This window comes from Triticum dicoccoides, chromosome 6B (assembly GCF_002162155.2).
Source record: "Triticum dicoccoides isolate Atlit2015 ecotype Zavitan chromosome 6B, WEW_v2.0, whole genome shotgun sequence".
Classification (NCBI taxonomy): Eukaryota; Viridiplantae; Streptophyta; class Magnoliopsida; order Poales; family Poaceae; genus Triticum; species Triticum dicoccoides.
In genome coordinates, this window is record NC_041391.1 from 526,716,716 (window position 1) to 526,739,900 (window position 23,185).

Sequence of the window (23,185 nt, forward strand, 5' to 3'; positions counted from 1 at the left end):
GGCGGCGTCCAGCCGCCCGTGGCTGAGGCCCTTGAGGCCCCAGCCACTCTTCCTGATGAGGCGACTGGCAGCGCGCTTCAGGCAGACGCCCCCGACGCGGATCGCCTTGACGCTTCTTCTTCGTCGCAGGTTGACCCCTGCACCCAACTCTTGGGTCACTTTCATGTGGACTTTGAGGCCCTCCGAAAAAGAAGGGAGGCTCTAGGTGACGACTACCCTTGTCGCCTGCTGAAGCGTAGGAAGTACTTTGCCATCGATGAGTAAGCCTCCTCCCTTTCTAGCCCCTGATCCTTCTGCTGCTTTTACTGATTCTTGCTCCGCAGGGCCCTTCCCGTTGAGCTCACGGAGATGACTGAGGATCCATCCCCATCGTCGCTGCCCTCTCCACCGTCCTCGAGCGCTCCGAGCAGCAGAGCCCTTGTGGTGAAGTCGGTTGGAGAGGCGGACCACCCTGAGGCGCACCGCGGCCCTGTGCGCCTCGCAACCTTCCTTCGCGAGCCTTCTCGTGGCATAGCCAGCCTGCCGTGGGCTTCCCGTCTGGCCGCGGACCGCGGTTGGTTGAGGTACTCTCGCCATTCTTTTGGCGATGGGCTGGCTCTAGGTCGGGCGTCTGGCGAGGCGTGCCCGGCCATCGTGAGGGTGCCAGCCCCCAGCCCCCTGCCCGGAGGGGGAGCGCTGATTCGTGGCTCCCGGCGCCCGCTTGGGGCGGATGACGGTGTGGAAGACATACTCAAGCGCGCCCAAGAGTGTCGTGCTCTTCGCCAAGGGTTTCTTCGGAGGGTGGCTGACGCGGTGAGCTTGCTCGGCGAAGAGCTTGCTGATGAAGACGCGTGCCTAGAGGCCGAGGGCCTGCGCCTGGCTGCAGAGAGGCATGAGCTGGAGGGCACTGTCGCCCTTGCGCGCCACCAGCGCGATCTTGACAATGAGGCGGCCAAGGCGTCGCTAGCGGCCTCTCGGGAGGTCTGTTCTCGAGCCGTCGAGGAGGCTCGGGAGGCTGACAGGCGGCAAGAGGCGACGGAGGAGCGGGCACGGGAACTCCTGGCCTGGTGCCACTCACTGGAGGAGCAAGTGGAGCTGCGCGAGTCGGCCCTGGCGTCAATGAAGGTGGCTTCAGGCGACCCGGCAGAGATCCAGAAGCGTGAGGAGGCGCTGACGCTGGAAGCCGCCGAGCGCGTACGCCAGTATGAACGCCTGGAGACAAGGGAGCGCTTGGTGACGCAGGCAGAGGATGATGTTGCCGCGTGGGAAGCTTGTGTTCTTGAAGTGGTTGGACGCTAGGTGGCGACGACCCGCTCGAACCTTGAGCGCGGGCTCGAGGATAGGCTGGGGTTGATCCGGGTCGAGGACGAAGGTAGGACCGCTGCCTTGAGGGTCAAACTGGAGGAGGCAACGCGGCGGGCCGATGCTTTTCGGGCCGCCCTTGAGGCTGCACAGGGGGAGTTAACCACCTCCCACGCCGAGGTGCTCCTCCCGCGCCAACGGGTGGATGAGGCTGAGGCCGTCGCGCGCCAGAATGCAGACGAAATGCGCCAGCGGCGGCTTCTGGAGCACGAGCACAGCCCCATGTTCACCATGCTCCGGGAGAGAGCCAACACGGCCTTGGGTAACATCTGCGAGGCGGCCGTTGGCGAGCCGCACGCAATTAACTATGCTGGCAACCTTCAGTTCTTCACCGACGTGGTGACGCAGCTGGAGGCGCGGTCGGTTAGAGCCGACAGGTTGGTGGAGGAGAGGAGCCGCGCCATCCTCGGGCGCGCCTTTTCTTGTGTCTTCAGCCATCTCCGGAACATGGATCCTCACTTTGACTTCGACGCCGCCATCGCCCCAGTCCCCCAGGCCGTCCGGGACGACCTGGCGCACTGGATGGAAGACCATGTGGATGCCCTCGTTAGGGCCTTCGCCTCAGATAACGACGACATGATCGTGGCTGCTGATGAGGGCGACATGGTGAACGGCCCGGACGCCGCCAATGGCGGCGCAGAGGGTGATGGCGAGGCCAGCGATGCCAGCAGCGGTCCGGGCGGTGCTCCTGAAGACGCATTGGGGGATTTATCCGACTGACTGCACATCGTTCCTATTTCTTTACCCTGCATGAATAGAACTCAGGTTTCATCCTGATGGTTGTCAGAGCATTTTGGGAGGGGGAGCCCCTCATGTAAAACTTGTGCTCATCGTACTGGTATACACTTACATCACCCGCACACCCACGCCAAGTGGTTAGCTAAGCGGCGAGCTGGTTTGCTAATTTACCTTGTGTCCCGTACGGGCCTTAGGATAGCCTATGGGAGGCCGTGGTGCTTCGGGCATCTCCTGATTGAGTCCGTAGGATCTGTAGTAAAAACCCTCCTGAGAGGATGCGGCGGCGGCAGTCTGGGCTGCACGCAAGCTAGGCCAGACCCGGCTCGCGAGGGGCTCGCGGGGGGAGGCAGCTGAGGCGAGGTGGTAAGCGAAACGCGAGAAATTGCTCGAACGAGACTAAGCACCCCTTCCCCAGACACACGCAAATCTCAAATTCGAATCCAACTTAAATTCGGCAAGGGAAAGCGACAACCAAAAGGGAAAGGGAATAAAAGCAGAAAAAGGCCGTGTCCGTCACCTAGTCTAGTCTTGGACGTCTTCTCACCAGCGCGGAGCTAAGTGCTGCCACTGGGTGTGGGAGGGAGCCCTAGGGCCTGAGGCCGGCACCCCTGAGACTCTGGGGCGTGTACAACCCCACTCATTATTACGTGAGAGTGTCACGGGGCGGCGAGCTTCACACGCACTGGGCCTTCTTCACAGGTACCGGCCTTGCTTCATATCGCCAGACGAGGGCCCCGCCTTGCGCCACACTCTAGTGCCATCAACGACGACCGGAAACCAGGACGCCGCCGATGGGGTAGAGCGGTCGCCAGCGGTTCCCCCGACGACCACGGGTTCTCCGCCAGGGGCAGGCCCTGAGGCACCTCACCAGCAGAGGGCCTACCTCCTGAGAACATCTTGCTCCGAACACCGCGGTGGTGATGCCGGATCTCGGCCCCTCTCCGGCAGCCCCCGATGCCCTCCTCCTGATGGGTAGGAGACTGCGGGAGCGGGGCAGCTGCTCGCTGCGGCGACCTGCACCTCCTGCGATCCATGATTAGCGTATGCCTGCTCCTGAGGAATTAGTGGTACCCGGTAATCGTCGCTTCCAGTGTGGCCAGTGGGGCCATCGCGGGGCTCCTGGAAGAGCTCAGCTTCTGGCGCCTCGTCCTCCCAGCTTGGGCTGAGGAGCGAGCCTTGTTCTCCCTCGTGCGGGTGCCCTTGGTCCACCATGTGGGGTACGTATTGTTCTGGGGCCGTCATCCCGAAGGTCGTGCCATAGTGTTCCGCGTGCCATGCAGCCCTACTCGATGCGCCCTCCTGGGGATGGTAGCGCGGCGGCCTACTGGGGCCGTGGGTTGCGTCGAGTCCTCCTTCGCTGGCCGGGGGTGGAGGCAGCGCTGCCTCCGGCCCGGTGCTGACAGCCTCGTTAGTGTTGGAGTAGCCTTGGAGCCCGCGGGCGCGCACGGAGCCCCCGCGCGGGCCGCCCTGGACCTGAGATGGGAGCTGGGTGCAGAAGGGGTGAGCCCCTGAGGCGGCAAAGCCCAGGAGCTCTGCCACCCGCTCAAGCAACACGCCGCGGCCGCTTTCCAGCAGCCTGCACTGTAGTAGCTCTCGGGCCATCGTGAGCGCGGCCCTTGAGTTTGCCTGCTCCCGACGGGTGTACGGCGTTGTGGCCGCGGCGTGGTTGAAGGTCCTTGCTGCCGACCGCGCCTGCCGTGGTGTGAGAGCTGTCGAAGCCTGTCCGCGTCGCCTGGGGCACGGGGTCGCCTGAGGCGAGCGGTTTTGCACGGGCGGGCCATGCCTCCCAGGGATCAGGGTTGCCCGCTTGGTCGCCGGACATGGCGATGACGATGCGAAGTGGCAGAACGTGGATTCCGGCGCACCCCTACCTGGCGCGCCAAATGTCAGATTTCGGGTTCCGGCAGACCCTTGAGGTTCAAACACTAGGGTGCGCGCGGAGATCTCGCCCTCTACTACCTACCTGCACCCCACCGCCATGCCAGTATCTAAGCTATCAAAAGAACAATAGAAGAGACACAGTGTTTATACTGGTTCAGGCCACCATTGCGGTGTAATACCCTACTCTAGTGTGTGGTGTGGTGGATTGCCTCTTGGGCGGATGATGAACAATACAAGGAAGAACAGCCTCGCGAGGGTCCGTTCTTGTGGTGGTGTTGTCCCTTCGTAGGGGTCGATTCGAGATGCCTCTATACTATGGTGGCTAGCCCTATTTATAGGCAAAGGCCCTGGGCCGCTTCCCAAATATTGAGCGGGAAGGGCGCCAACAATTGGCCATTTTGAAGGGGAACATCTAGTACACTTATCCTGACTAAAGTTGGTCCTCGCCTGTCAAAGGCTCTGGTGGTGACGCCGGCTTGGGCTCCACGATGACCTCCATCCTGCCGTTGGACTGGTCTTGGTCTTGTTGCACCGGAACAGACGCCTTTGCTTGATACTCTCACCTGCGCTTGCTCCCTTTGCACCAAAGAGGAAAGGAGGACACTGCGCGGGCTGGCACCCGCCTGGCGCCCTTGGTCGTCATGGCTTGCATCATGGGCACCTTGCGAGGTACCCCACATTGATCTCTCCGCCTCCTCGCGAGCCAGCCTGAGGAGGCCGCGCCTGAGGAAGCTCCTTGTTGCTCGCCCCGTGAGGCTTGGCCCCTCGCGAGGGTCTTGAGCTTGCGTTGATGAAGATGGGCCGTGCTGGGCCCCCATTTGAGCCACGCCGCAGGCTGCAGGCAGGCAAGTCTGGGGACCCCCGTTCCCAGAACACCGACACCGGAGAAGAGTCCAGCACCTTGGAGTCACGAGCTTCACAAGGGACAGGGTCAATATTCAGCTCCATGGCCGTAGAGGTAGCAGCCCCCGAGGCGGTGTCTAGCCACCCATCCTCGATCGGCGCAGTCGGCTCCGAGTTAAGGGTCGGAGCGGACTCTTGTGTGGCCTCCAGGGCACTGTCCGACGGCAGAGCTAAATCATGCCCATCGTGACAGTGCGGCGCGCTCGGCTGTGGCTCGAATCCGTCGAAGATCAAGTCTCCGCGGATGTCAGCCGTATAGTTTAAACTTCCAAATCTGACCTGATGGCCAGGGGCGTAGCTTTCGATCTGCTCCAGATGGCCAAGTGAATTGGCCCGCAGTGCGAAGGCGCCAAATACGAAGATCTGTCCGGGGAGAAAAGTTTCGCCCTGGACCGCGTCGTTGTTGATGATCGAAGGAGCCATCGGGCCTATAGGAGACGACACAGAGGAACTCTCAATGAAAGCACCAATGTCGGTGTCAAAACCGGCGGATCTCGGGTAGGGGGTCCCGAACTGTGCGTCTAGGTGGATGGTAACAGGAGACAAGGGACACGATGTTTTTAACCAGGTTCGGGCCCTCTCGGTGGAGGTAAAACCCTACTCCTGCTTGATTAATATTGATGATATGGGTAGTACAAGAGTAGATCTACCACGAGATCAAGGAGGTTAAACCCTAGAAGCTAGCCTACGGTATGATTGTTGTTCGTCCTACGGACTAAAACCCTCCGGTTTATATAGACATCGGAGAGGACTAGGGTTACACAGGGTCGGTTACAATGGTAGGAGATCTACATATCCGTATTGTCAAGCTTGCCTTCCACGCCAAGTAAAGTCCCATCCGGACACGGGACGAAGTCTTCAATCTTGTATCTTCATAGTCTTGGAGTCGGGCCAATGATGATAGTTCGGCTATCCGGACACCCCCTAGTCCAGGACTCCCTCAGCGATGAAGAAGTGGAGAAGCTTTTCTGGTCGCAGTTCCATGCTCCCACTCGCCCGCTCCCGCTGAATGAGAAGGTGGCTGCTATGGCGGAGCTCCACAGGCTATCCGGGCTGGCAATGCGGTCGGTAATAGACCATCTTTGGCCGAAGGGGCCTAAGACGGACAACTATTTTGGTTTGGTGCAGCAGTTCCTTGGAGTCGTGTCTTAGATTGACGCCATGAGGAGGTCGGCGTGCATAGAGGGTGCGTGGATGGCACTGACCCGCGTTAAAGCCTATTGGACGGATATGGAGGCCACTGTAATAGCGACCCAGGATCCGGCGGGAGGCCAATATCCGGCCGAGCACTACTTGGTGCAAGTGACGGAAGGTGCCCGCGTAATCACTACTAGGGAAAAGGCTACTAGCAGCATGAGTAAAATGGCTACTAGTGTCGGATTTAGGGTTCCGGCAGACCCTTGAGGTTCGAACACTGGGGTGCACGCGGAGATTTCGCCTTCTACCTACCTGTTCCTCACCGAATCGCTAGGATCTAAACTACAAAAAGAACAACACAAGAGACGCAGGGTTTATACTGGTTCAGGCCACCATTGTGGTGTAATACCCTACTCCAGTGTGTGGTGTGGTGGATTGCCGCTTGGGCTGATGATGAACAATACAAGGAAGAACAGCCTCGCGAGGGTCTGTTCTTGTGGTGGCGTTGTCTCTTTGGAGGGGTTGATTCCAGATGCCCTATACTATGGTGGCTAGTCCTATTTATAGGCAAAGGCCCTGGGCCTCTTCCCAAATATTGAGCGGGAAGGGCGCCAACAATTGGCCATTTTGAAGGGGAACATCCGGTACACTTACCCTGACTAAAGTTGGTCCTCGCCTGTTAAAGGCTCTGGTGGTGACGCCGGCTTGGGCTCCACGGTGACATCCATCCTGCCGTTGGACTGGTCTTGGTCTTGTTGCACCGAAATGGATGCCTTTGCTTGATGCTCTCGCCTGCGCTTGCTCCCCTTGCACCAAAGAGGAAAGGAGGACACTGCGCGGGCTAGCGCCCGGCTGGCGCCCTTGGTCGTCATGGCTTGCGTCATGGGCACCTCGCGAGGTACCCCGCCTTGAACTCTCCACCTCCTCGTGAGCCAGCCTGATGAGGCCTTGCCTGAGGAAGCTCCTTGTCGTCCGCCCCGCGAGGCTTGGCCCCTCGCGAGGGTCTTGAGCTTGTGTCGATGAAGATGGGCCGTGCTGGGCCCCCTTTGAGCCATACCGCAGGCCGCAGGCAGGCAAGTCTGGGAACCCCCGTTCCCAGAACGTCAACAACTAGCAGCGTGGGTACCCACACTACTAGTATCGCGCTACAACTAATAGTTAGTAGTAGCATGGGTTCAACCCGCGCTACTACTAACAAAGTTAGTAGTAGCGCGTTTCCACCCACGCTACTACTATTATGAACCGGCGCTACTACTAAAGAAATAGTAGTAGCATGTCTATAATACCAACGCTACTAGTATCCTAAATACCAGTAGCGTGCAAATTTGTCCCACGCCACTACTAACGAATTAGGAATTAAAAAAATAAAATTGACAAATTCCATTTTATGCATACAATTCAAAAAAACACTAGTGATGGAAATGTCGTTATTCCTGATTATACTATTACACTGTTGCCGTATCTACTATCATACAGTTCCTCATTCTAACATCCTCACTCCAATAATAAGAAAAATGAAAAGGAAAAATTGCGTTAATCTACCAGTGTAATGTCCTTATTGACGTTGGGATCTGAGCGGCTGAAGGGGGCGAACAAGCGGACATTGCCTTCGTCGACATCGAGGAAGATCCTGATGAGGGGCGCCCGGGTGGAGGGCGCGGAAGAGGTTGCGGAAGGAGCAAGAGGAGCGGACGGCGCCAAGCCACGAGCGGCAAGTGAGCGTGGCACGGACGAGGGCCGGCAGGCTCGGCAGGCGGAGGAAGATCTCAAGGAGCTGGTCTTGGCCGAGCGAGGATATGGTGGTGGTTCCGTCAGCGGCAGTAGCTAGGGTAGTGGTAGTGGCCGTGGAGGGAATCCACGGAGGTTTCGCCGCTGGAGCATCCGGCGGCAGCAGCAACAGCTCGCTGCTCATAGCTCGAGCCTCTCCATGTGTTAACCTGCAGGAGAGAGGGGAACATGGCAAGATGAGATAGTGTTCATATTATTAGGAAGAAGTAGGCCATTGTAGCTCACATAAACAGATCTGCTACTATGCAGAACACAAGCACCTGTTATAGACCTATTTGCAGTAGGAGCCAATGGAACTGAAACACAAGTAGGACATGAACAAACAGTGAAAAAAAATAGAAGGACGACCTTGTGTGGTGGCCAAGGTGCAGAAGGGTGTCCTCCTGGTCAGCTCGGGCATCCTCCTGCACCAAATCGAACAGAAAAAGTTTGAAGCATGTTGAATAACTAAAAATACATGTATATAATTTAGAAGCAACAGAAGCACATATATCTCCTGTTTTCTTCCTCAAAGTGTGCATATAGATAGGTCAGATTTTAGATATGTTAAGCAGGGGCAAGAGTTTTCCGTCAATCAACCTGCCGCAATAGTACTAACTAGACTAGTCAGGTACGAATTCGACAGCAAGGAAATGAACACAAGAAGCAGTAGCAACTCCAAATTTTGCACCTTCATTCAGTTGACAGATAGCAGCAGTCTGGCGCGCTTTGCTAACATCTTGAGAAATTCAACTAGACCAATCGGCAAACTAAATTATAGTGAATTTTTGCGGGAGCAAGCAAAATAATTAATTAGCAAACAATGCAGTCAGTGTCCATCTTATTCAACACAGTCTGACCAAGCAGCAAAAATTCAGTAAAGCATGTATGTATGTAGATTCAAACTAGAAGAACCTTGACATTGACATTGAACTGTTGCTGCTCACCCATAGAGAGAATACCTGAAGTTGATTTCAAATACCAGGGTTTCTCAAAAACAAGCTGAAGTTTATTTAAAATAGGTCGTGTAATAGCTACCATACATACATAGATATACTACAAAGAGCACATTGATTCTGCTCCTACTAATTATTCTCATTTTTTACCATTCACCACAAGTTCAATTAAAGCACAAAAGGCTAGTATAAGTTTTTCTCTTGTAATGCTTCAATTCCATGAACTAAAAAATAGAAAATAATACCTCTGTATAGGCCATGTCATGATAGGAGAAGGTACAACAGGACATATTTATAAATATAGAACATATGTGTTCAGGCTGACAATATAAGGTTTTCTACGGGCCTCATGAAGAGGCGAAAACATAGCAAATCTAATTACGAAGGGGCAATTAGACTGACTGCATAACCAAGGAAGCTAACACCATTGAAATATCACATACCGGCATCCATAGGCAACCTATCAGAACAGCGGCAGCAAAGACTGATGTGCATAAGCATGGTAAGAAGTATTGGAACCTGACGAGTCAAGTCCACTGCAATTACTAGTGGCTCTCCCTAATCAGGATGGATTGGGTTCCTATGCCTAATCAGCTTGGCATTTCCGCAAGTGTCAAATTTTCCTACTGTCTCCAATCACAGGAAAATATCAAACTTTTCTCCTCTCATCTCGTCTCTGAAGAAAGGTTCAGTTTTATTAACTTGTCCTCTCTAATGTTTCTGTAGCAAGCAAATTTGATGACCCATGAGCGAAGCAAAAGGAAGAGGGGAGTGAGTACCTTGGCTCGATGACTGCGCGACGGAGCTGCATCTCCACGGCCTCCGGTGCCGGTGCCGATGTCGTGGTTGTGGGGGTGGATCCAGAGCTCGCTTGCTTGGACAGGGAGCAGAGGAAGGGCGGCGTCCTCCCAAGAGAGAGAGAGAGAGCCTGAAGACAATACTAGCTAGTGACAAGCATGTTTCGTCGATTCCGTCGCGCTTTAGTCTCCTCTCGTCACAGGGCAACCTAAAGCCGATGCAGCAGAAGCAGAAGTAGTAGGCGCAGACAAGAAAGCTTGCGAGGAAGTTGCCACGCTCGTAGAAGAACTCTGCCTTCTCCACCTTGGTGTCTTCATCGACCTATATATCATCACAGGGTTGCAGGTCACTTATGTTTGAACAAAACCAATAATACACCATTAATTACTGTCAAATAAACTTACGTGGAAGACACGGACGCCGAAGAACTCGATGCGACAGCCGTGCGGAGGGTGGCCCTTGAACGGGCCCTCCATGTAGCCCTAGTGCCGGAACTTGAAGACACCCATGGGCGGGCCGCTGTACACGTCCAGCACCTCGATGGCGAAGCCCCGGGGGAACGCCGTGAGGAACGGGGTCGTGGCCGACTCCAGCGACTCCGTGTCCAGGTCGTAGATGCGGTGCTCCGGCGGCAGCATGGTCGCCAGGAACGCGTTGTAGCCGCCCATGGCCGTCACCCCCTCACTCCTGGTCTCCCTCCTCACCTGCTGGGTCGCGCCATGACCGGTGTTGGCGCAGAGAAGGGTGGATCTGGGCGCCTGGTCTCCCTCCTCTGCTGCTCCATGGGGGACGGGGGAGGCAAGGTCGCGGAATAAGGGCGACCGGCGCGCCGTGTGGCCGCGGGAGGAGGAGGGGATCTGGATGGGACGACGGTTGGTGGGGTGGGGTGGATCGGGGGTTGGGAGTGTGGATCGGGCCGGGGTGGACACGCTTAGCTGTAGCGTGGGGTCTTACCTGCGCTACTACTACTTCTTAGTAGTAGCGCCGGTTTTATACCCCTCGCTACTACTATGGCCTATCCCCGGGGCATTGTTGGAGACCATTTAGTAGCAGCGCGGATTTATACCCCTCACTACTACTATCAGCTTAATAGTAGCACGATTTTTATACCCCTCGCTACTACTAATTAGCAGTAGCGCCCATTTTTAAACCGCGCTACTGATAAACTTCTGTGTATAAGGTTTTTCCTAGTAGTGAATAGAGGTGCAGTGCTCGAAGGATGTGTCATTCGAGTGATAGGTCGAATTATTGTAGAGAACAATGTTTAGTTTAATTATGAGGCTATGTTTATACTTTTGCCCGAAAGTATGATTGTCCCCCCCTGTGCGGCCGTTTCTTATATGTATAAGTAGTCCGAAAGATAGCAGTCGTTGGCTTCAGCCCCCACGCACGTAATGCGGGGGTGTTCACAAAAAAATGTGCTTAATCACACTTGACCCAACGTCTTGGTCCATAAAGAAGGTGATTGCACGTCGAACTAGGCAACCAGACTATATAGCTGTAACACTTTCGCTTAGCCATGGGAGTATAATGGTGGGGCTACTATGTAGCCCCTGGTACCTTAGCGTGCATCCGAATACGGGCGCGTGTGTACATGGCCGGGAAACGGCGCTTCGTTAATGCGGAGGAATCTTTAGGGATTCCGGTGAGTCTTCGAGTGGTTGAAATATCTCTCGCTGTATCATGACGGTCAGTTTTCGGCTTTCTCTACTGAGGTGCTCATCCGAAATAACCAGGGCACAATCGCAGTAGTTCTCCTTTGGCCTGCCTTAGCCGGATGATAGCGGAACGTAAGGCGGCAAACCAAGGATCCGGGCAAACCCAACATTTGACCAAAGACATGATTCGGAGCTGATGCATATACGACCAAACTCGTGACGCCGAATACTCCCGAGGGTATTCGGTTTTGTAAAAGAAGATAGGCTGACTAGAGCCTATTGTAAGCCCTTTATACCTAGGTACGTGCAATTTAGTGTACCGTGGCCAAATGCCAAAAACGGCAGTATCCTCTGTGGGTATAGAACCCATGGGATGGTTTAAATAACAAGAGGCACTAGAAAAGGTTTACACAGGGGCTTAATTTAAAAAGAAACCTATTGCACGGGGCCCTGCTGCACGTCTGTGCCTTTGTCTCTATTGTGCCGTATCCTGGAAGGGTATTGCGCGAACGTTGTCTATAAAAAAAGAAAAAATTTGTAGGAGGTTGTAATGTAAGTATGCTATTAGTACTAAAAGTGTAAGCTATTGGCCTGCCAATAAGGTCGAGCCAAGCGTGGGGCTGTATTAAATATATACAGCCCCTGGTTTCCATTATGAGATTACATATACGGTGCCCTGTTTGAATTTTATCCGGGCGACCGGACTCGTCTAACCGTGTCTGTGGTTGTAATGACCAATCATGTTTTCTAGTACTGGGGGCCGCTTATAGTCCGGCCGCCAGGGCCGTTGCGTACTCCTCTGCGCGTGAAGGGCGCTCTATGATTCCGTTAACGATGATGACGCCACACGGACCGGGCATCTTGATTGTAAGGTGGCCATAGTGTGGCAATGCGTTGAAGCGGGCGAAGGCCGTTCTTCCTAGCAATGCATGATAGCTGCTTCGGAAGGGTGTGACAGTGAAGAGCAGCTCTTCGCTTCTGGAGTTGCCTGGGGAGCCGAATATTACTTCCAGCACGACGGAGCCCCTGGCACGGGCTGCAACGCCTGGTATCACCCCTTCAAAAGTGGTGTTGCTTTGTTTAATTTTGGATGGGTCTATCCCCATTCTGCGGACAGTGTCTTCGTATATTAAATTTAGACTGCTGCCGCCGTCCACGAGGACACGGGTGAGACGGTATCCGTCGCTTATTGGGTCAAGCACCAAGGCCTATGATCCTCCTTGCCAAATTGTAGTTCGGCCGTCCATGTGATCGAAAGAGATCGGATGGGACATCTAGTAGTGAGACGTGGGTACAACGGGCTCTACATCATGCGCTTCTATGAGCGCGCGTTCATGCCTTCTCGTGGATGTGTGAGTCACGTGGATCATGTTTATTGTTTTAACCTCTGGCGGGAATTTTTTCTGTCCCCCAGTGTTCGGCTGGTGAGGCTCATCCTCGTCTTCGCTTGGTGTGTCCCTCCCCTTGTGTTCGGCGTTTAATTTGCCGGCGTGCTTGAAGACCCAGCACTCTCTATGGGTGTGGTTCGCAGGTTTCTCCGTGGTGCCATGAATTTGGCATAGTCTGTCCAGGACTTTGTACATACCGGACAGTCCATCTTTACCGCCTTTGAATGGCTTCTTTTGCTGATCAGGTCGAGAGTCCCTGAATCCGGCGTTGACCGTCGTGTTGTCTGGGCTCTCTTCCTTGTTTTGGCATTTGTTTCTATTACGCCGTGGCTTCCCGTTGCCATCCCTTATTTCGGATGTGCTGGGTTCGCTGGTGCCTTTACGGGCTAGCCAGCTATCCTCACCCGCACAAAAGCGGGTCATAAGGCTTGTTAAGGCCGCCATTGTCCTTGGCTTTTCTTGGACGAGGTGTCGGGCGAGCCATTCGTCACGGATGCTGTGTTTGAAAGACACTAAGGCTTCGGTGTCTGGACAATCGACAATTTGATTCTTCTTAGTGAGGAATCTGTTCCAAAGCCTGCAGGCGGACTCTCCGGGTTGTTAGATTATGTGATTTAGATCGTCTGCATCTGGAGGCCGGACATAAGTCCCTTGGAAGTTGGCCCTGAAAGCGTCTTCGAGTTCCTCCCAACTCCCAATTGAGTTTTCGGGAAGGCTTTTCAACCAGTGTCGAGCTGGTCCCTTCAACTTGAGGGGAAGGTATTTGATGGCGTGGAGGTCATCCCCACGAGCCATGTGAATACGCAGGATAAAATCCTCTATCCAGACCCCTGGGTCTGTCATGCCGTCGTATGCTTCTATGTTGACAGGTTTAAAGCCTTGTGGGAATTCATGGTCCAGTACCTCTTTGGTGAAGCACAAGGGGTGAACAGCCCCTCTGTATCTGGGCGCATTGTGGCATGTAGTCGGTTGTTGTTGTTGTGTTCGGGGTTGATTCCGAACTGGTATCTGGCTTGTATGAGCATTTGGGTGACCAAAGTCCCTCGCTGGGTGGGTCTTCTAGATCCATATATGGACCTGACTGCACCGGCCTTCTTGTCCGGATGTTCGCGTGGATCGTGCGCAGTGTCCACAGCCACTCTGTTATGGTTGTGAAGTGGTACGTCTGGTTTCTTGGTCGGATTTTCTTTTGGTGGAACGGCCGCGTCATCGAACTCTGGCAGTAGCTTGCGCTTTGGATAGCTTTTCGTATGGCGGTCATCGCCATATCTTTCTTTAGTGTCTAGCACTTTATTCCATCTTCGGCTGAGCTTTTCCTGTGCGGCTTTGAGCCATTGCTTCTGCATTTTTAGACTTCTTGCGGTGGCCATAAGATTTCTGTGGAGGTTGTCTCGTTCCACTTGTTCGTCCGGGATGATGAATGCATCGTCGTCCGGACTGTCTTCCTGTTCTGGGGCGGTGTCATGAGCTCGTCCCTCCGGATCATTGTGATCGGGTATTTGCTCTGAACTTGATTTGGCGTGACCTGGCTTGTCCTGCTCCATCGCTGGGTCCGTGTGATCGTTATTGATGTTGAAGTTTGCGGGTATATTAGCCCTTATTGCACTCTTGTCGCTATTTTTGCCATTGCTGGACTTTGATTAGCGTCTGTGCCGCCTTTTTGGCTTTTTCCCGGGTGTTTTATCTTCCGGTTTATCGCTGTGGTCCTTATTGGGCGTATCTACCATGTATATATCATCGGACCAGGTAGCAGTCCCGCGCCCCGGGGATTCTGGAGCTTCTCCTGCATCATTGTCCATACCGTTGATGTCTTCGAAGCCAAAGTCATGCATGTCGGTTAAATCTTTGATTGTGGCAATGAAGTGGGTGGTGGGCGGGCATCGAATTCCTTCGTCGCCTGCTTCCCACTCGGGCCGGACATAGTTCGGCCCAGAGCCTCCTGACAAAGAGAGAGACCTTACTAGGTTCAGCATGTTGCCAAAGGGCAAGTGCTAAAAGATGTCCACAGCTGTAAACTCCATTACCGAAGCCCAGCCTGGCTCGGCTGGCTCAAGAGCGGGCGGACCAGGGCCAATAGCCGGATATGAGTCCGGGGGCCCAGGGTAACAGGCCTCCACAGAGGTGGGACCTGTGTTCGGCTCCACGGCTGATGAGTGCGCGGCCCGCGGGGCGGGGTCCAGCCCTCCGTCCGTAGGCAACGCAACCTGCCCTAGATGTAGATCCAGGGTTGCCTCAGGGATGATGTCCCGAGTATTGCCCGACTGCAGGTCTAGGCCGTGCTCGTCGTGACTGTCCGGCGCTCCTGGCACAGGCTCGAATCCACCGAAGATCAAGTCTCCGCGGATGTCTGCCATGTAGATCAAGTTTCCAAACCTGATCCGGCGGCCAGGGGCGAAGCTATCGATCTGCTCCAATTGGCCAAGCGAATTGGCCCGCAGTGCGAAGCCGCCGAACACAAAGATCTATTCGGGGAGAAAAATCTCACCCTTGACTGCGTTGTTGACGATTGAGGACGCCATCAAGCCTCGAAGCGACGACACAGAGGAACTCTCAATGAAAGCACCAATGTCGGTGTCAAAACTGGCGGATCTCAGGTAGGGGGTCCCGATCTGTGCGTCTTAGGCTGATGGTAATAGGAAGCAAGGGACACAATGTTTACCCAGGTTCGGGCCCTCTCGATGGAGGTAAAACCCTACTTCCTGCTTGATTAATATTGAAGATATGTGGAATACAAGAGTAGATCTACCACGAGATCGTAGAGGCTAAACCCTAAGAGCTAGCCTATGATGGTATGATTGTAAATGTGATCGGCCTTCTAAGGACCACCCTCTCCGGTTTATATAGACACTGGAGAGCTAGGGTTTACATGGAGTCGGTTGCAAGGAAGGAAACATAATATCCAGATCGCCAAGCTTGTCTTCCACGCAAAGAGAGTCCCATCCGGACACGAGCCAAAGTCTCGAGTCTTGTATCTTGACGCTTCTATAGTTCGGACGATGAATATAGTCCGGCTGTCCGGATACCCCCTTATCCAGGACTCCCTCACTTACCACGGAGACCTGCTTGACGCCGAGGTGCTTCTCCTTGTAATCCTTCCTAAAGTTGTCCCTGCGAAGACGAAACACGCACCAAATCCTCGGTCAGGACGCGACGCCACACCACAGAAGCAACACGAATCGAACCAGGAACCAAGACTGGGACTCACATGAAGATGAAGAAAGCGCTCGGGGGCGCGTGGGCTTATTGGGGTCCTTCTCAGCCTTGATCTTCTTCACCGCAAGCCTGCGCCACCACAACGGAAACAACAGCAGCAAACCAAACCGAGTCAGAACCCGACGTGAAATAGCAGCATCCACCACAGGAAACAAAAACGAGACAGGAAGACGAGGGAGGGAGGGTTCGGGACCTGGAGTTGCCGGCGCGGGAGCCCACCTTTGTTACTATGTTAAAGAAAGTTGATTTGCCAACATTGGGTAACCCCACCTGCATGAAACATGAATAGTAAACTTCATATATCCTCTTATTCCTCTACTTGGCAACAGCAGAATAGTGCGCCAATCAACATTCAACAGAAGAGTAGTCCATTATGATTTATATCGAATAAAGGATTATTGTTAAACACCATCAATGAGACTAGAAGTGCGGCATTGGCAACTCATGAAACTTCTTGAACAATAGTAGTACATAGTAACATGCTAGTGTTGTCCAAGAAGACTGAGTTACATGCATAAAACTACAATTCGTCCACCCTGAGCAGTCAAGATAAACACATGCCAATCTAACCAACTGCAGCTTCTTCTTTTATAGTCTACAACAACATAGTTCAGTAGTAAATCAGAATAGAATCAATCTATTATAAGACAACATAATGCTCATTTAACAAAATATCAACACCAAGCACCCATTCAACTGCACCAAATTAACAGTACCATAATCTATATGGTTAATTTTCAAACACACATGTGAAATCATATTGTCAAATGCATGCACATATACCACTAATATCTTTGCAGCAGCATTTGTCTGCCATTTTACACATTAAATTAGATTAAGAATGTGAAGCAGTGCATCTCCATTTTCACGACACTGAGAATGATATCAGAAAACAAAATCGACCAGGTTACAAACAGACAGCAAAGTAAGCAAGCGAGCAAGCAAAACCCTGCAGCTCAAATGATTTCTAGCGGATCCAGTGGCCTTCTTTGCACTCATCTGTTAAATGAAAGACACTTGAACACAAGTCTAGGAGCTAGAATCAGAATCTACATTGAACTAGATAGGAAACTAATTCAACATACAGAAGGCATGTGCAGTATAAAGATTAGAGACTAGAACTAGATTAATATGTAGCTGCCACAACAAGAATGATTAATTCCAACAGGATAATCAGGTCCATATATTTAAGTCAAGCCGGGAGCATGGAGCAGCAATAGCCTTCCCACTTCTTTCTTGTCCATGCCAGGAGCCAACAGGATAATCAGGTCCATATATTTAAGTCAAGCCAGGAGCACGGAGCAGCAATAGCCTTCCCACTTCTGTCTTGTCCATGCCAGGAGCTTGCTAGCGTTCGAAACCAGCAGTTTCTGTAACAAGTAACTGAAACTATGTAAATGTAAAGAAAAAGAAATCTAAAGGTGTATGAGAGCACATCAACCAGATTCAGGATTCGGCTATACCTCCTCGGACAACCTTTTAGATGGTGACTTGTCAACATTGATGGGTGGCAGCGTGGATCGGCGAGCACCCGCGAAGAGAGGAGAAGAAGACGTCGCTGCAGCGTGCTGTGGGCAACAACCCGATTCTCCTCATGCATCGCATAAATCACCAGAAGTTGAGAAGAGCCCCAGGCTTGTCATAACCTGTATGGTTATATGTAATTTTTAATTCCAACAACTATATGTTTTGAGTTGTAATAAATAAGTAGATGCTTACTGCTTATTCTCCTTTTTTTCTCAATTTCTTGGTGTAACGAACTTTGTTGGATAAAAAAATGTTTTGAAGTGGAAGGTCATGTTATAAATAAGAATAGTTGAATACAAATAACCAAGCTACACAATATTACTATGTTATAAATCAGACATGGGTTAGACAGAGTAATGTCTTGTGTCAGGATCAGATTGCATGGCAAGACTACAACATCTTACAGAGGCAATTCTGATTTCTGGTTGAGCATGCACATTAACCATTAGCATGTGCAGATATGCAGCATCGTTTGAACAGGGTACAGCCTGGGAATTTTTAGCTGTTTCGTAAATACCTAAGAGCAATAGACTCCTCTAGCCTTGGACAAACAACATCTTACAGAAGCTGACACGCAGACGCAGCGGGACAAACATGCGAGGGTTTCGCATGGGGTGGGAGGGCGAGGGAGGAGGTACCTCGCAACCGATGAGGTTCTTGGCGTAGTCCACGACCCTATGCCGGCGCCGCTCCGCCTCCTCCGTTGGGTGTAGTCGCAGCAGCACCTCGCGGGCAGCCGCCTTCGTGGACCACAGCGCCGGCGAGATGGTCGGGGGCCGCGGCCGCAGCGCCATCAGCATCATCCCACGCGGCTGCTCGTCCGGGACCCAGCCGAGGCTAGTGGGTGGCTCAGGCCCACGCCATGTGGTTGGGGGAAGCCATGGCGTCGCCGCCCCCTTGTTCGAGTTGCTGATGGAGGGGCCACGCCGGTGCTGGATCTAGCGCCCGCTGGCCTCGATGTTGCCGGATGTGGCAGACCGGCGGCGAGGGGAGAGGTGGGTGGCGAAGAGGAAGGCAGCGGCGAGGGGAGAGGTGTGGCAGAGAGAGGGGGATCTGGATCGGGGGTGGAGTGGGAGTGGCGGCGTCGCCATCGATTCGATCTGAATCGGGGGAGTGGGAGTTAGGGTTTGGGAGGTAGGAGCGGAGGGAGTTACAGTGGTGTGTGATGGATGGATGGATGGATGGATGTGTGCCTTGTCATCGATGCGTGGCACACACCTTTTCGCCAATGAGAATTTAAGTTTATTTTCTGAGTGTAGAAATGGTTTTTTAAGAACATATGAAATCTTAATGGAAAATTGGATCATATTTTGTGAAAATGCTTCAATATTGTGCACATGTGTGTATATTGGGATGGGGGTTTTATTTCTTCGCACAAAAAGTCATTTTTCAATTTTTGGAGTGGTAATAATCGAGTTTTTTGTGAACGACCTAGCAAATAGTTGTTGTAAAATTGGACCAAATAAATTTTCTAAAATACTAGGCCATATCTAATGCACAATTGACCAAATAGTTGGGTGTCAAAAGTTTCGACCCACCTCTATTGAAAAAGACAAATTTCCGCCTATTTAGCTGGAAGCGGGTCAAATTTGAATTGCAGCTACCTCATAGTTTGCTATTTATTTTTTCTAAAAATCATTTCTAGGTACGAAAGTATCTATTTAATCACAGAAACATCAAAAAATTTCCAATATTCAACCACTAGCTAGGAACGGTCATGCCCGCCATTTTGACCGCATTTTGAAATAGGCATAAAAAATTCAAAAAAAATCAAAAAATTGGAAAACCTTCACATTGTGTCATTACATGCGACCAAGTTACCAGGAAAAATAATAAACTTTTAATACGGCAATTATTTTTAAAAATTGTTCTCAAAAAAGAGCTATCATGCGTGAAGATTCATGGCTTTCAAGCCAAATGATCAATCTTGTGGCCATGTTCATGGCATAGTTTGTTCAAATGATCTCATATTGTGCACAGGGTTGCATCTTGGAATTCCAAACAATGTTGCCTAAGGGAGTTTTCACTTTCATTGCACAAAAGAGCCATTTTCCATTTTTTGAGTGCCCCAAGTGAGGTTTTTTTGTGAAGGACCTACCAAATAATTCTTGCAAAATTGGACCAAATCATTTTTCTAAAATACTAGGCCATATTTAATGCACAATTGACCAAATGGTTGGGTGTAAAAAGTTTTGATCCACTTCTGGTACAAAAGACAAATTCCCACCGATTCAGCTGGAAGCGGGTCAAATTTGAACTACAGCTGCCTCATAGTTTGCTCTTTGTTTTTCCAAAAATCATTTCTAGGTACAGAAGTATCTATTTAATTAGAGAAACATCAAAAGTTTTCCAAGATTCAACCACTAGCTAGGAACGGTTAAGCCCGCCGTTTTGACCACATTTTGCAATGGGCATAAAAAATTCAAAAAAATCAAAAAATTGGAAAACCTTCGCATTGTGTCATTATATGTGACCAAGTTTTCAAGAAAAATAATAAACTTTTAATACGGAAATTATTTTAAAAACTAAAAAATGAGCTATCATGCGTGAAGATTCATGGCTTTCAAGCCAAATGATCAATCTTATGGCCACATTCATGGTATAGTTTGTTCAAATGATCTCATATTGTGCACAAGGGTGCATCTTGGAATTCCAAACAATGTTGCCTAAGGGAGTTTTCACTTTCATTGCACAAAAGAGCCATTTTCCATTTTTCGAGTGCCCCAAGTGAGGTTTTTTTTGTGAAGGACCTACCAAATAATTCTTGCAAAATTGGACCAAATAATTTTTATAAAATACTAGGACATATTTAATGGACAATTTACCAAATGGTTGGATGTAAGAAGTTTTGATCCACCTCTGGTGAAAAAGACAAATTCCCGCCGATTCAGTTGGAAGCAGGTCAAATTTGAACTGCAGCTGCCTCATAGTTTGCTATTTATTTTTTCCAAAAAATATTTCTAGGTACATAAGTATCTATTTAATTAGAGAAACATCAAAATTTTTCCAAGATTCAACCACTAGCTAGGAATGGTCAAGCCCGCTGTTTTGACCGCATTTTGAAATGGGCATAAATTTTTTTTGGAAAACCTTCGCATCGTGTCATTATATGTGACCAAGTTTCCAGGAAAAATAATAAACTTGTAATACGGAAATTATTTTAAAAATGTGTTCTCAAAAATGAGCTATCATGCATGAAGATTCATGGCTTTCAAGCAAATGATCAATCTTATGGCCACATTCATGGCATAGTTTGTTCAAATAATCTCATATTATGCACAAGGGTGCATATTGGAATGGCAAACAATGTTGCCTAAGGAAGTTTTCATTTTCTTTGCATGGAAAATTCATTTTCCATTTTCCGAGTGCCTGAAATGAGTTTTTTTGTGTGAAGGACCTACCATATATTTGTTGCAAAATTGGACCAAATCAATTTTATAAAATACTAGGCCATATTTAATGCACAATTGACAAAATGGTTGGGTGTCAAAAGTTTTGATCCACCTCTGGTGAAAAACACAAATTCCTGCCGATTCAGCAGGAAGCGGGTCAAATTTGAGCTGCAGCTGCCTCATAGTTTGCCATTTATTTTTTCCAAAAATAATTTCTAGTTACATAAGTACCTATTTAATCATAAATACATGGTTTGGTAGTGATACGTCGAGGTTTGGATGGTGGGCGAGGGCCCCAACTCTAGAGCGCGTAAACTCGCATGCCCACCGTGTGGTCACCGCGTGACTATGGCGTTGCCATGTGTTCTGAGCGGCCTAGGCATGTCTAGTGGGTTGGGCACTCCCTAGGTAGGTTCTAGGAAGAAAATCACAACATAAGATTCTCACGAGGAGACCGATCGATGCTCAAACATGAATAAGCAGCCAAGTGTTTGATTAGCGGTACGGGAAATGCACATGGCTAATGGGTGTGAGTTTTGGCTGAGGATGATCAGTTACTAAGAAGACCATCTTCACAAATTTTTAGCTCAAAAGGATTTGCCTAGGTGGTAATTGCTTTGCAAAGTACCACACTGGACATAAATACGAATGTTGAAGCCGGGCTCAAAATAATGAATGGATTGAGCTGGCATTTGGTGGAGGATGGTTATTTGGGTAGAGGAAAGCACTGTAGAAAATGGATACCATTTGGACATGCCAAAATGGTACTTCCTTCACAAAGTGCTGCTCTGAACAGAATAGGAAAATGAATATTGTTGAGTTATTTTTGAACTAGGCAAGGAAGATTTTTGACATATTTGATGAAGATATGATCCAAACAATTTATGAGAATTTTTTGGGATTTTTGGGAATAACAGAAATATAGGTTGCTTCATAACCTAGGGAAAAAATTAACACATGGACATGACACATAGGCAAAACTGATGAGATGGCGCCTAGTCATCACAACCCACCACAATCTACAAGGTTATGACCATCTATATTGGTCGTTAACAACTAGAAATAAGGCAGTGGACCAACACTGTTTGCTTTATGACCATTTCTTGTAAGGAAATTACGACCTTTCTGACCAAAATGGTCGCAATGGTTTAGGGTTTGGAGCCCCCCGAAGAGCTTTTGACCAATTGGTCTCAAATGGTCATAGATCTATGACCAATTCTTCTAGGGTCACTGACAGAGGGTCACTAGTTGACATATTTCTTGTAGTGGTATGGCTCGGTGACGTCTCTGACTTCTTGATCTAGCAAGGGAGGGTGGAGAGGTAGATGGGATCTAGGCCAACACGAGGGCATGGTGGTGGTGGTGGCAGCGGAACACTGTCAGGGATTCGCCAAGCGCTACGCAGAGGAGTAACAAGAGGGGAAGGCGCCAAGGGGTGGAAGGGTTGCTGCCCCCTACACTTCCTCACCTTTATATAGGAGTTGGGGGTTGGTGGCTTGCCCTCGAGCTCCCCGGGGTCGTTGGTCAAAAGGAGGGAAGGAAACCCCCTCCTTTCGATCCCCACCGATCGCGGTCCCCCCCTTTTAGGGATCTTAATCTTATCCCTTCGGGATATGATCCTCTTCCTTTTAGTTGGGATCTTGGTGCGCCTAGAACAGGAGTGTGGGGACTTCCCCCACTATCGAAATCCATGTGGGCTCCCATGCAGGTGGGCCCCACTATGGAACCATCTAGAACCTTCCCGATAAAAAACCGAAAAATCTCAAACATTTTTTGGAACCCTGAATATGACTTCCCATATATAAATCTTTACTTCAAGACCATTTCGGAGCTTTTCGTGATGTACCATATCCCATTCGGGACTCTGAACAAAATTTGTTCTTGCCATTATTAATATCCCAATACTACCATAGTGTTACCGAACGTTAAGTGTGTGAGCCTATGGGTTCGGGAACATGTAGACATGACCGAGACTCCTCTCTGATCAATAATCAATAGCGGGACCTGGATGCTCATATTGACTCCCACATATTGAACGAAGATCTTATCGGTTTGAACCACAATGTTGAGGATTCAGTTAATCCCATATACAACTCTCATTGTCCGGCGATATGTTGCGTGCCCGAGATTCGATCATCGGTATCTCCATACCTAGTTCAATCCCATTACTGGCAAGTCTCCTTACCCGTTCCATAGTACAAGATCCCATGACTAAAATAATTAGCCACATGCTTGCAAGCTATTCATGATGTTGTATTACTGAGAGGGCCCAGAGATATCTTTCTGTCACACCGAGCAACAAATCCCAGTCTCGATCCTTGCAACCCAACGAATACTTTTCGAGAAACATGAAGAGCACATTTATGATTACCCGGTTACGAAGTGAAGTTTGATAACCCATAAAGTATTATTTTTGTATTTGGGAGTGGCACGATCTCATGGTCTAAGGAACAGATACTTGACATGAAGAAAGTTGTAGCAATTAA

The 23,185-nt window shown here is 50.5% G+C and overlaps 2 protein-coding genes and 1 long non-coding RNA gene across 3 annotated transcripts in view; all 3 read right to left on the reverse strand.

Moving 5' to 3' along the window:
* LOC119321243 overlaps positions 1 to 16,874 on the reverse strand; it is a 39,043-nt gene extending 22,169 nt beyond the window's left edge. Inside the window, exons 1-6 of the mRNA XM_037595013.1 lie at positions 16,866 to 16,874; positions 16,696 to 16,779; positions 16,564 to 16,590; positions 15,974 to 16,050; positions 15,727 to 15,849; positions 15,618 to 15,675 (exon numbers count right to left, since the gene is read on the reverse strand). Of these exons, the coding sequence (XP_037450910.1) occupies positions 15,618 to 15,675; positions 15,727 to 15,849; positions 15,974 to 16,050; positions 16,564 to 16,590; positions 16,696 to 16,779; positions 16,866 to 16,874 (378 nt within the window). The remainder of the gene's footprint in view (positions 1 to 15,617; positions 15,676 to 15,726; positions 15,850 to 15,973; positions 16,051 to 16,563; positions 16,591 to 16,695; positions 16,780 to 16,865) is intronic.
* On the reverse strand, positions 7,366 to 10,426 carry LOC119326815. Its single transcript, XM_037600416.1, has 4 exons — positions 9,926 to 10,426; positions 9,503 to 9,842; positions 8,137 to 8,192; positions 7,366 to 7,937 (listed from the first exon to the last, which is right to left on the reverse strand). Exons 1-3 carry the CDS (start codon positions 9,995 to 9,997, stop codon positions 8,176 to 8,178), a joined length of 429 nt encoding a protein of 142 aa, XP_037456313.1. The 5' UTR covers positions 9,998 to 10,426; the 3' UTR covers positions 7,366 to 7,937; positions 8,137 to 8,175.
* Positions 16,875 to 17,078: 204 nt separating the features above from the next.
* Positions 17,079 to 17,420, reverse strand: LOC119322676. The gene is made up of 2 exons (XR_005155805.1): positions 17,244 to 17,420; positions 17,079 to 17,150 (listed from the first exon to the last, which is right to left on the reverse strand). It is a non-coding gene; the product is annotated as an uncharacterized LOC119322676 (long non-coding RNA).
* Between the last annotated feature and the right edge of the window lie 5,765 nt (positions 17,421 to 23,185).

What these genes read in the sequence shown, in the direction of transcription:
- LOC119326815 (XM_037600416.1), bottom strand. Translation starts at nt 9,997, where the DNA reads ATGGAGGGCCCGTTCAAGGGCCACCCTCCGCACGGCTGTCGCATCGAG. An exon ending in TCGGCGTCCGTGTCTTCCAC is followed by an intron (nt 9,843 to 9,925) that starts GTAAGTTTATTT and finishes GATGATATATAG; the next exon opens with GTCGATGAAGACACCAAGGT.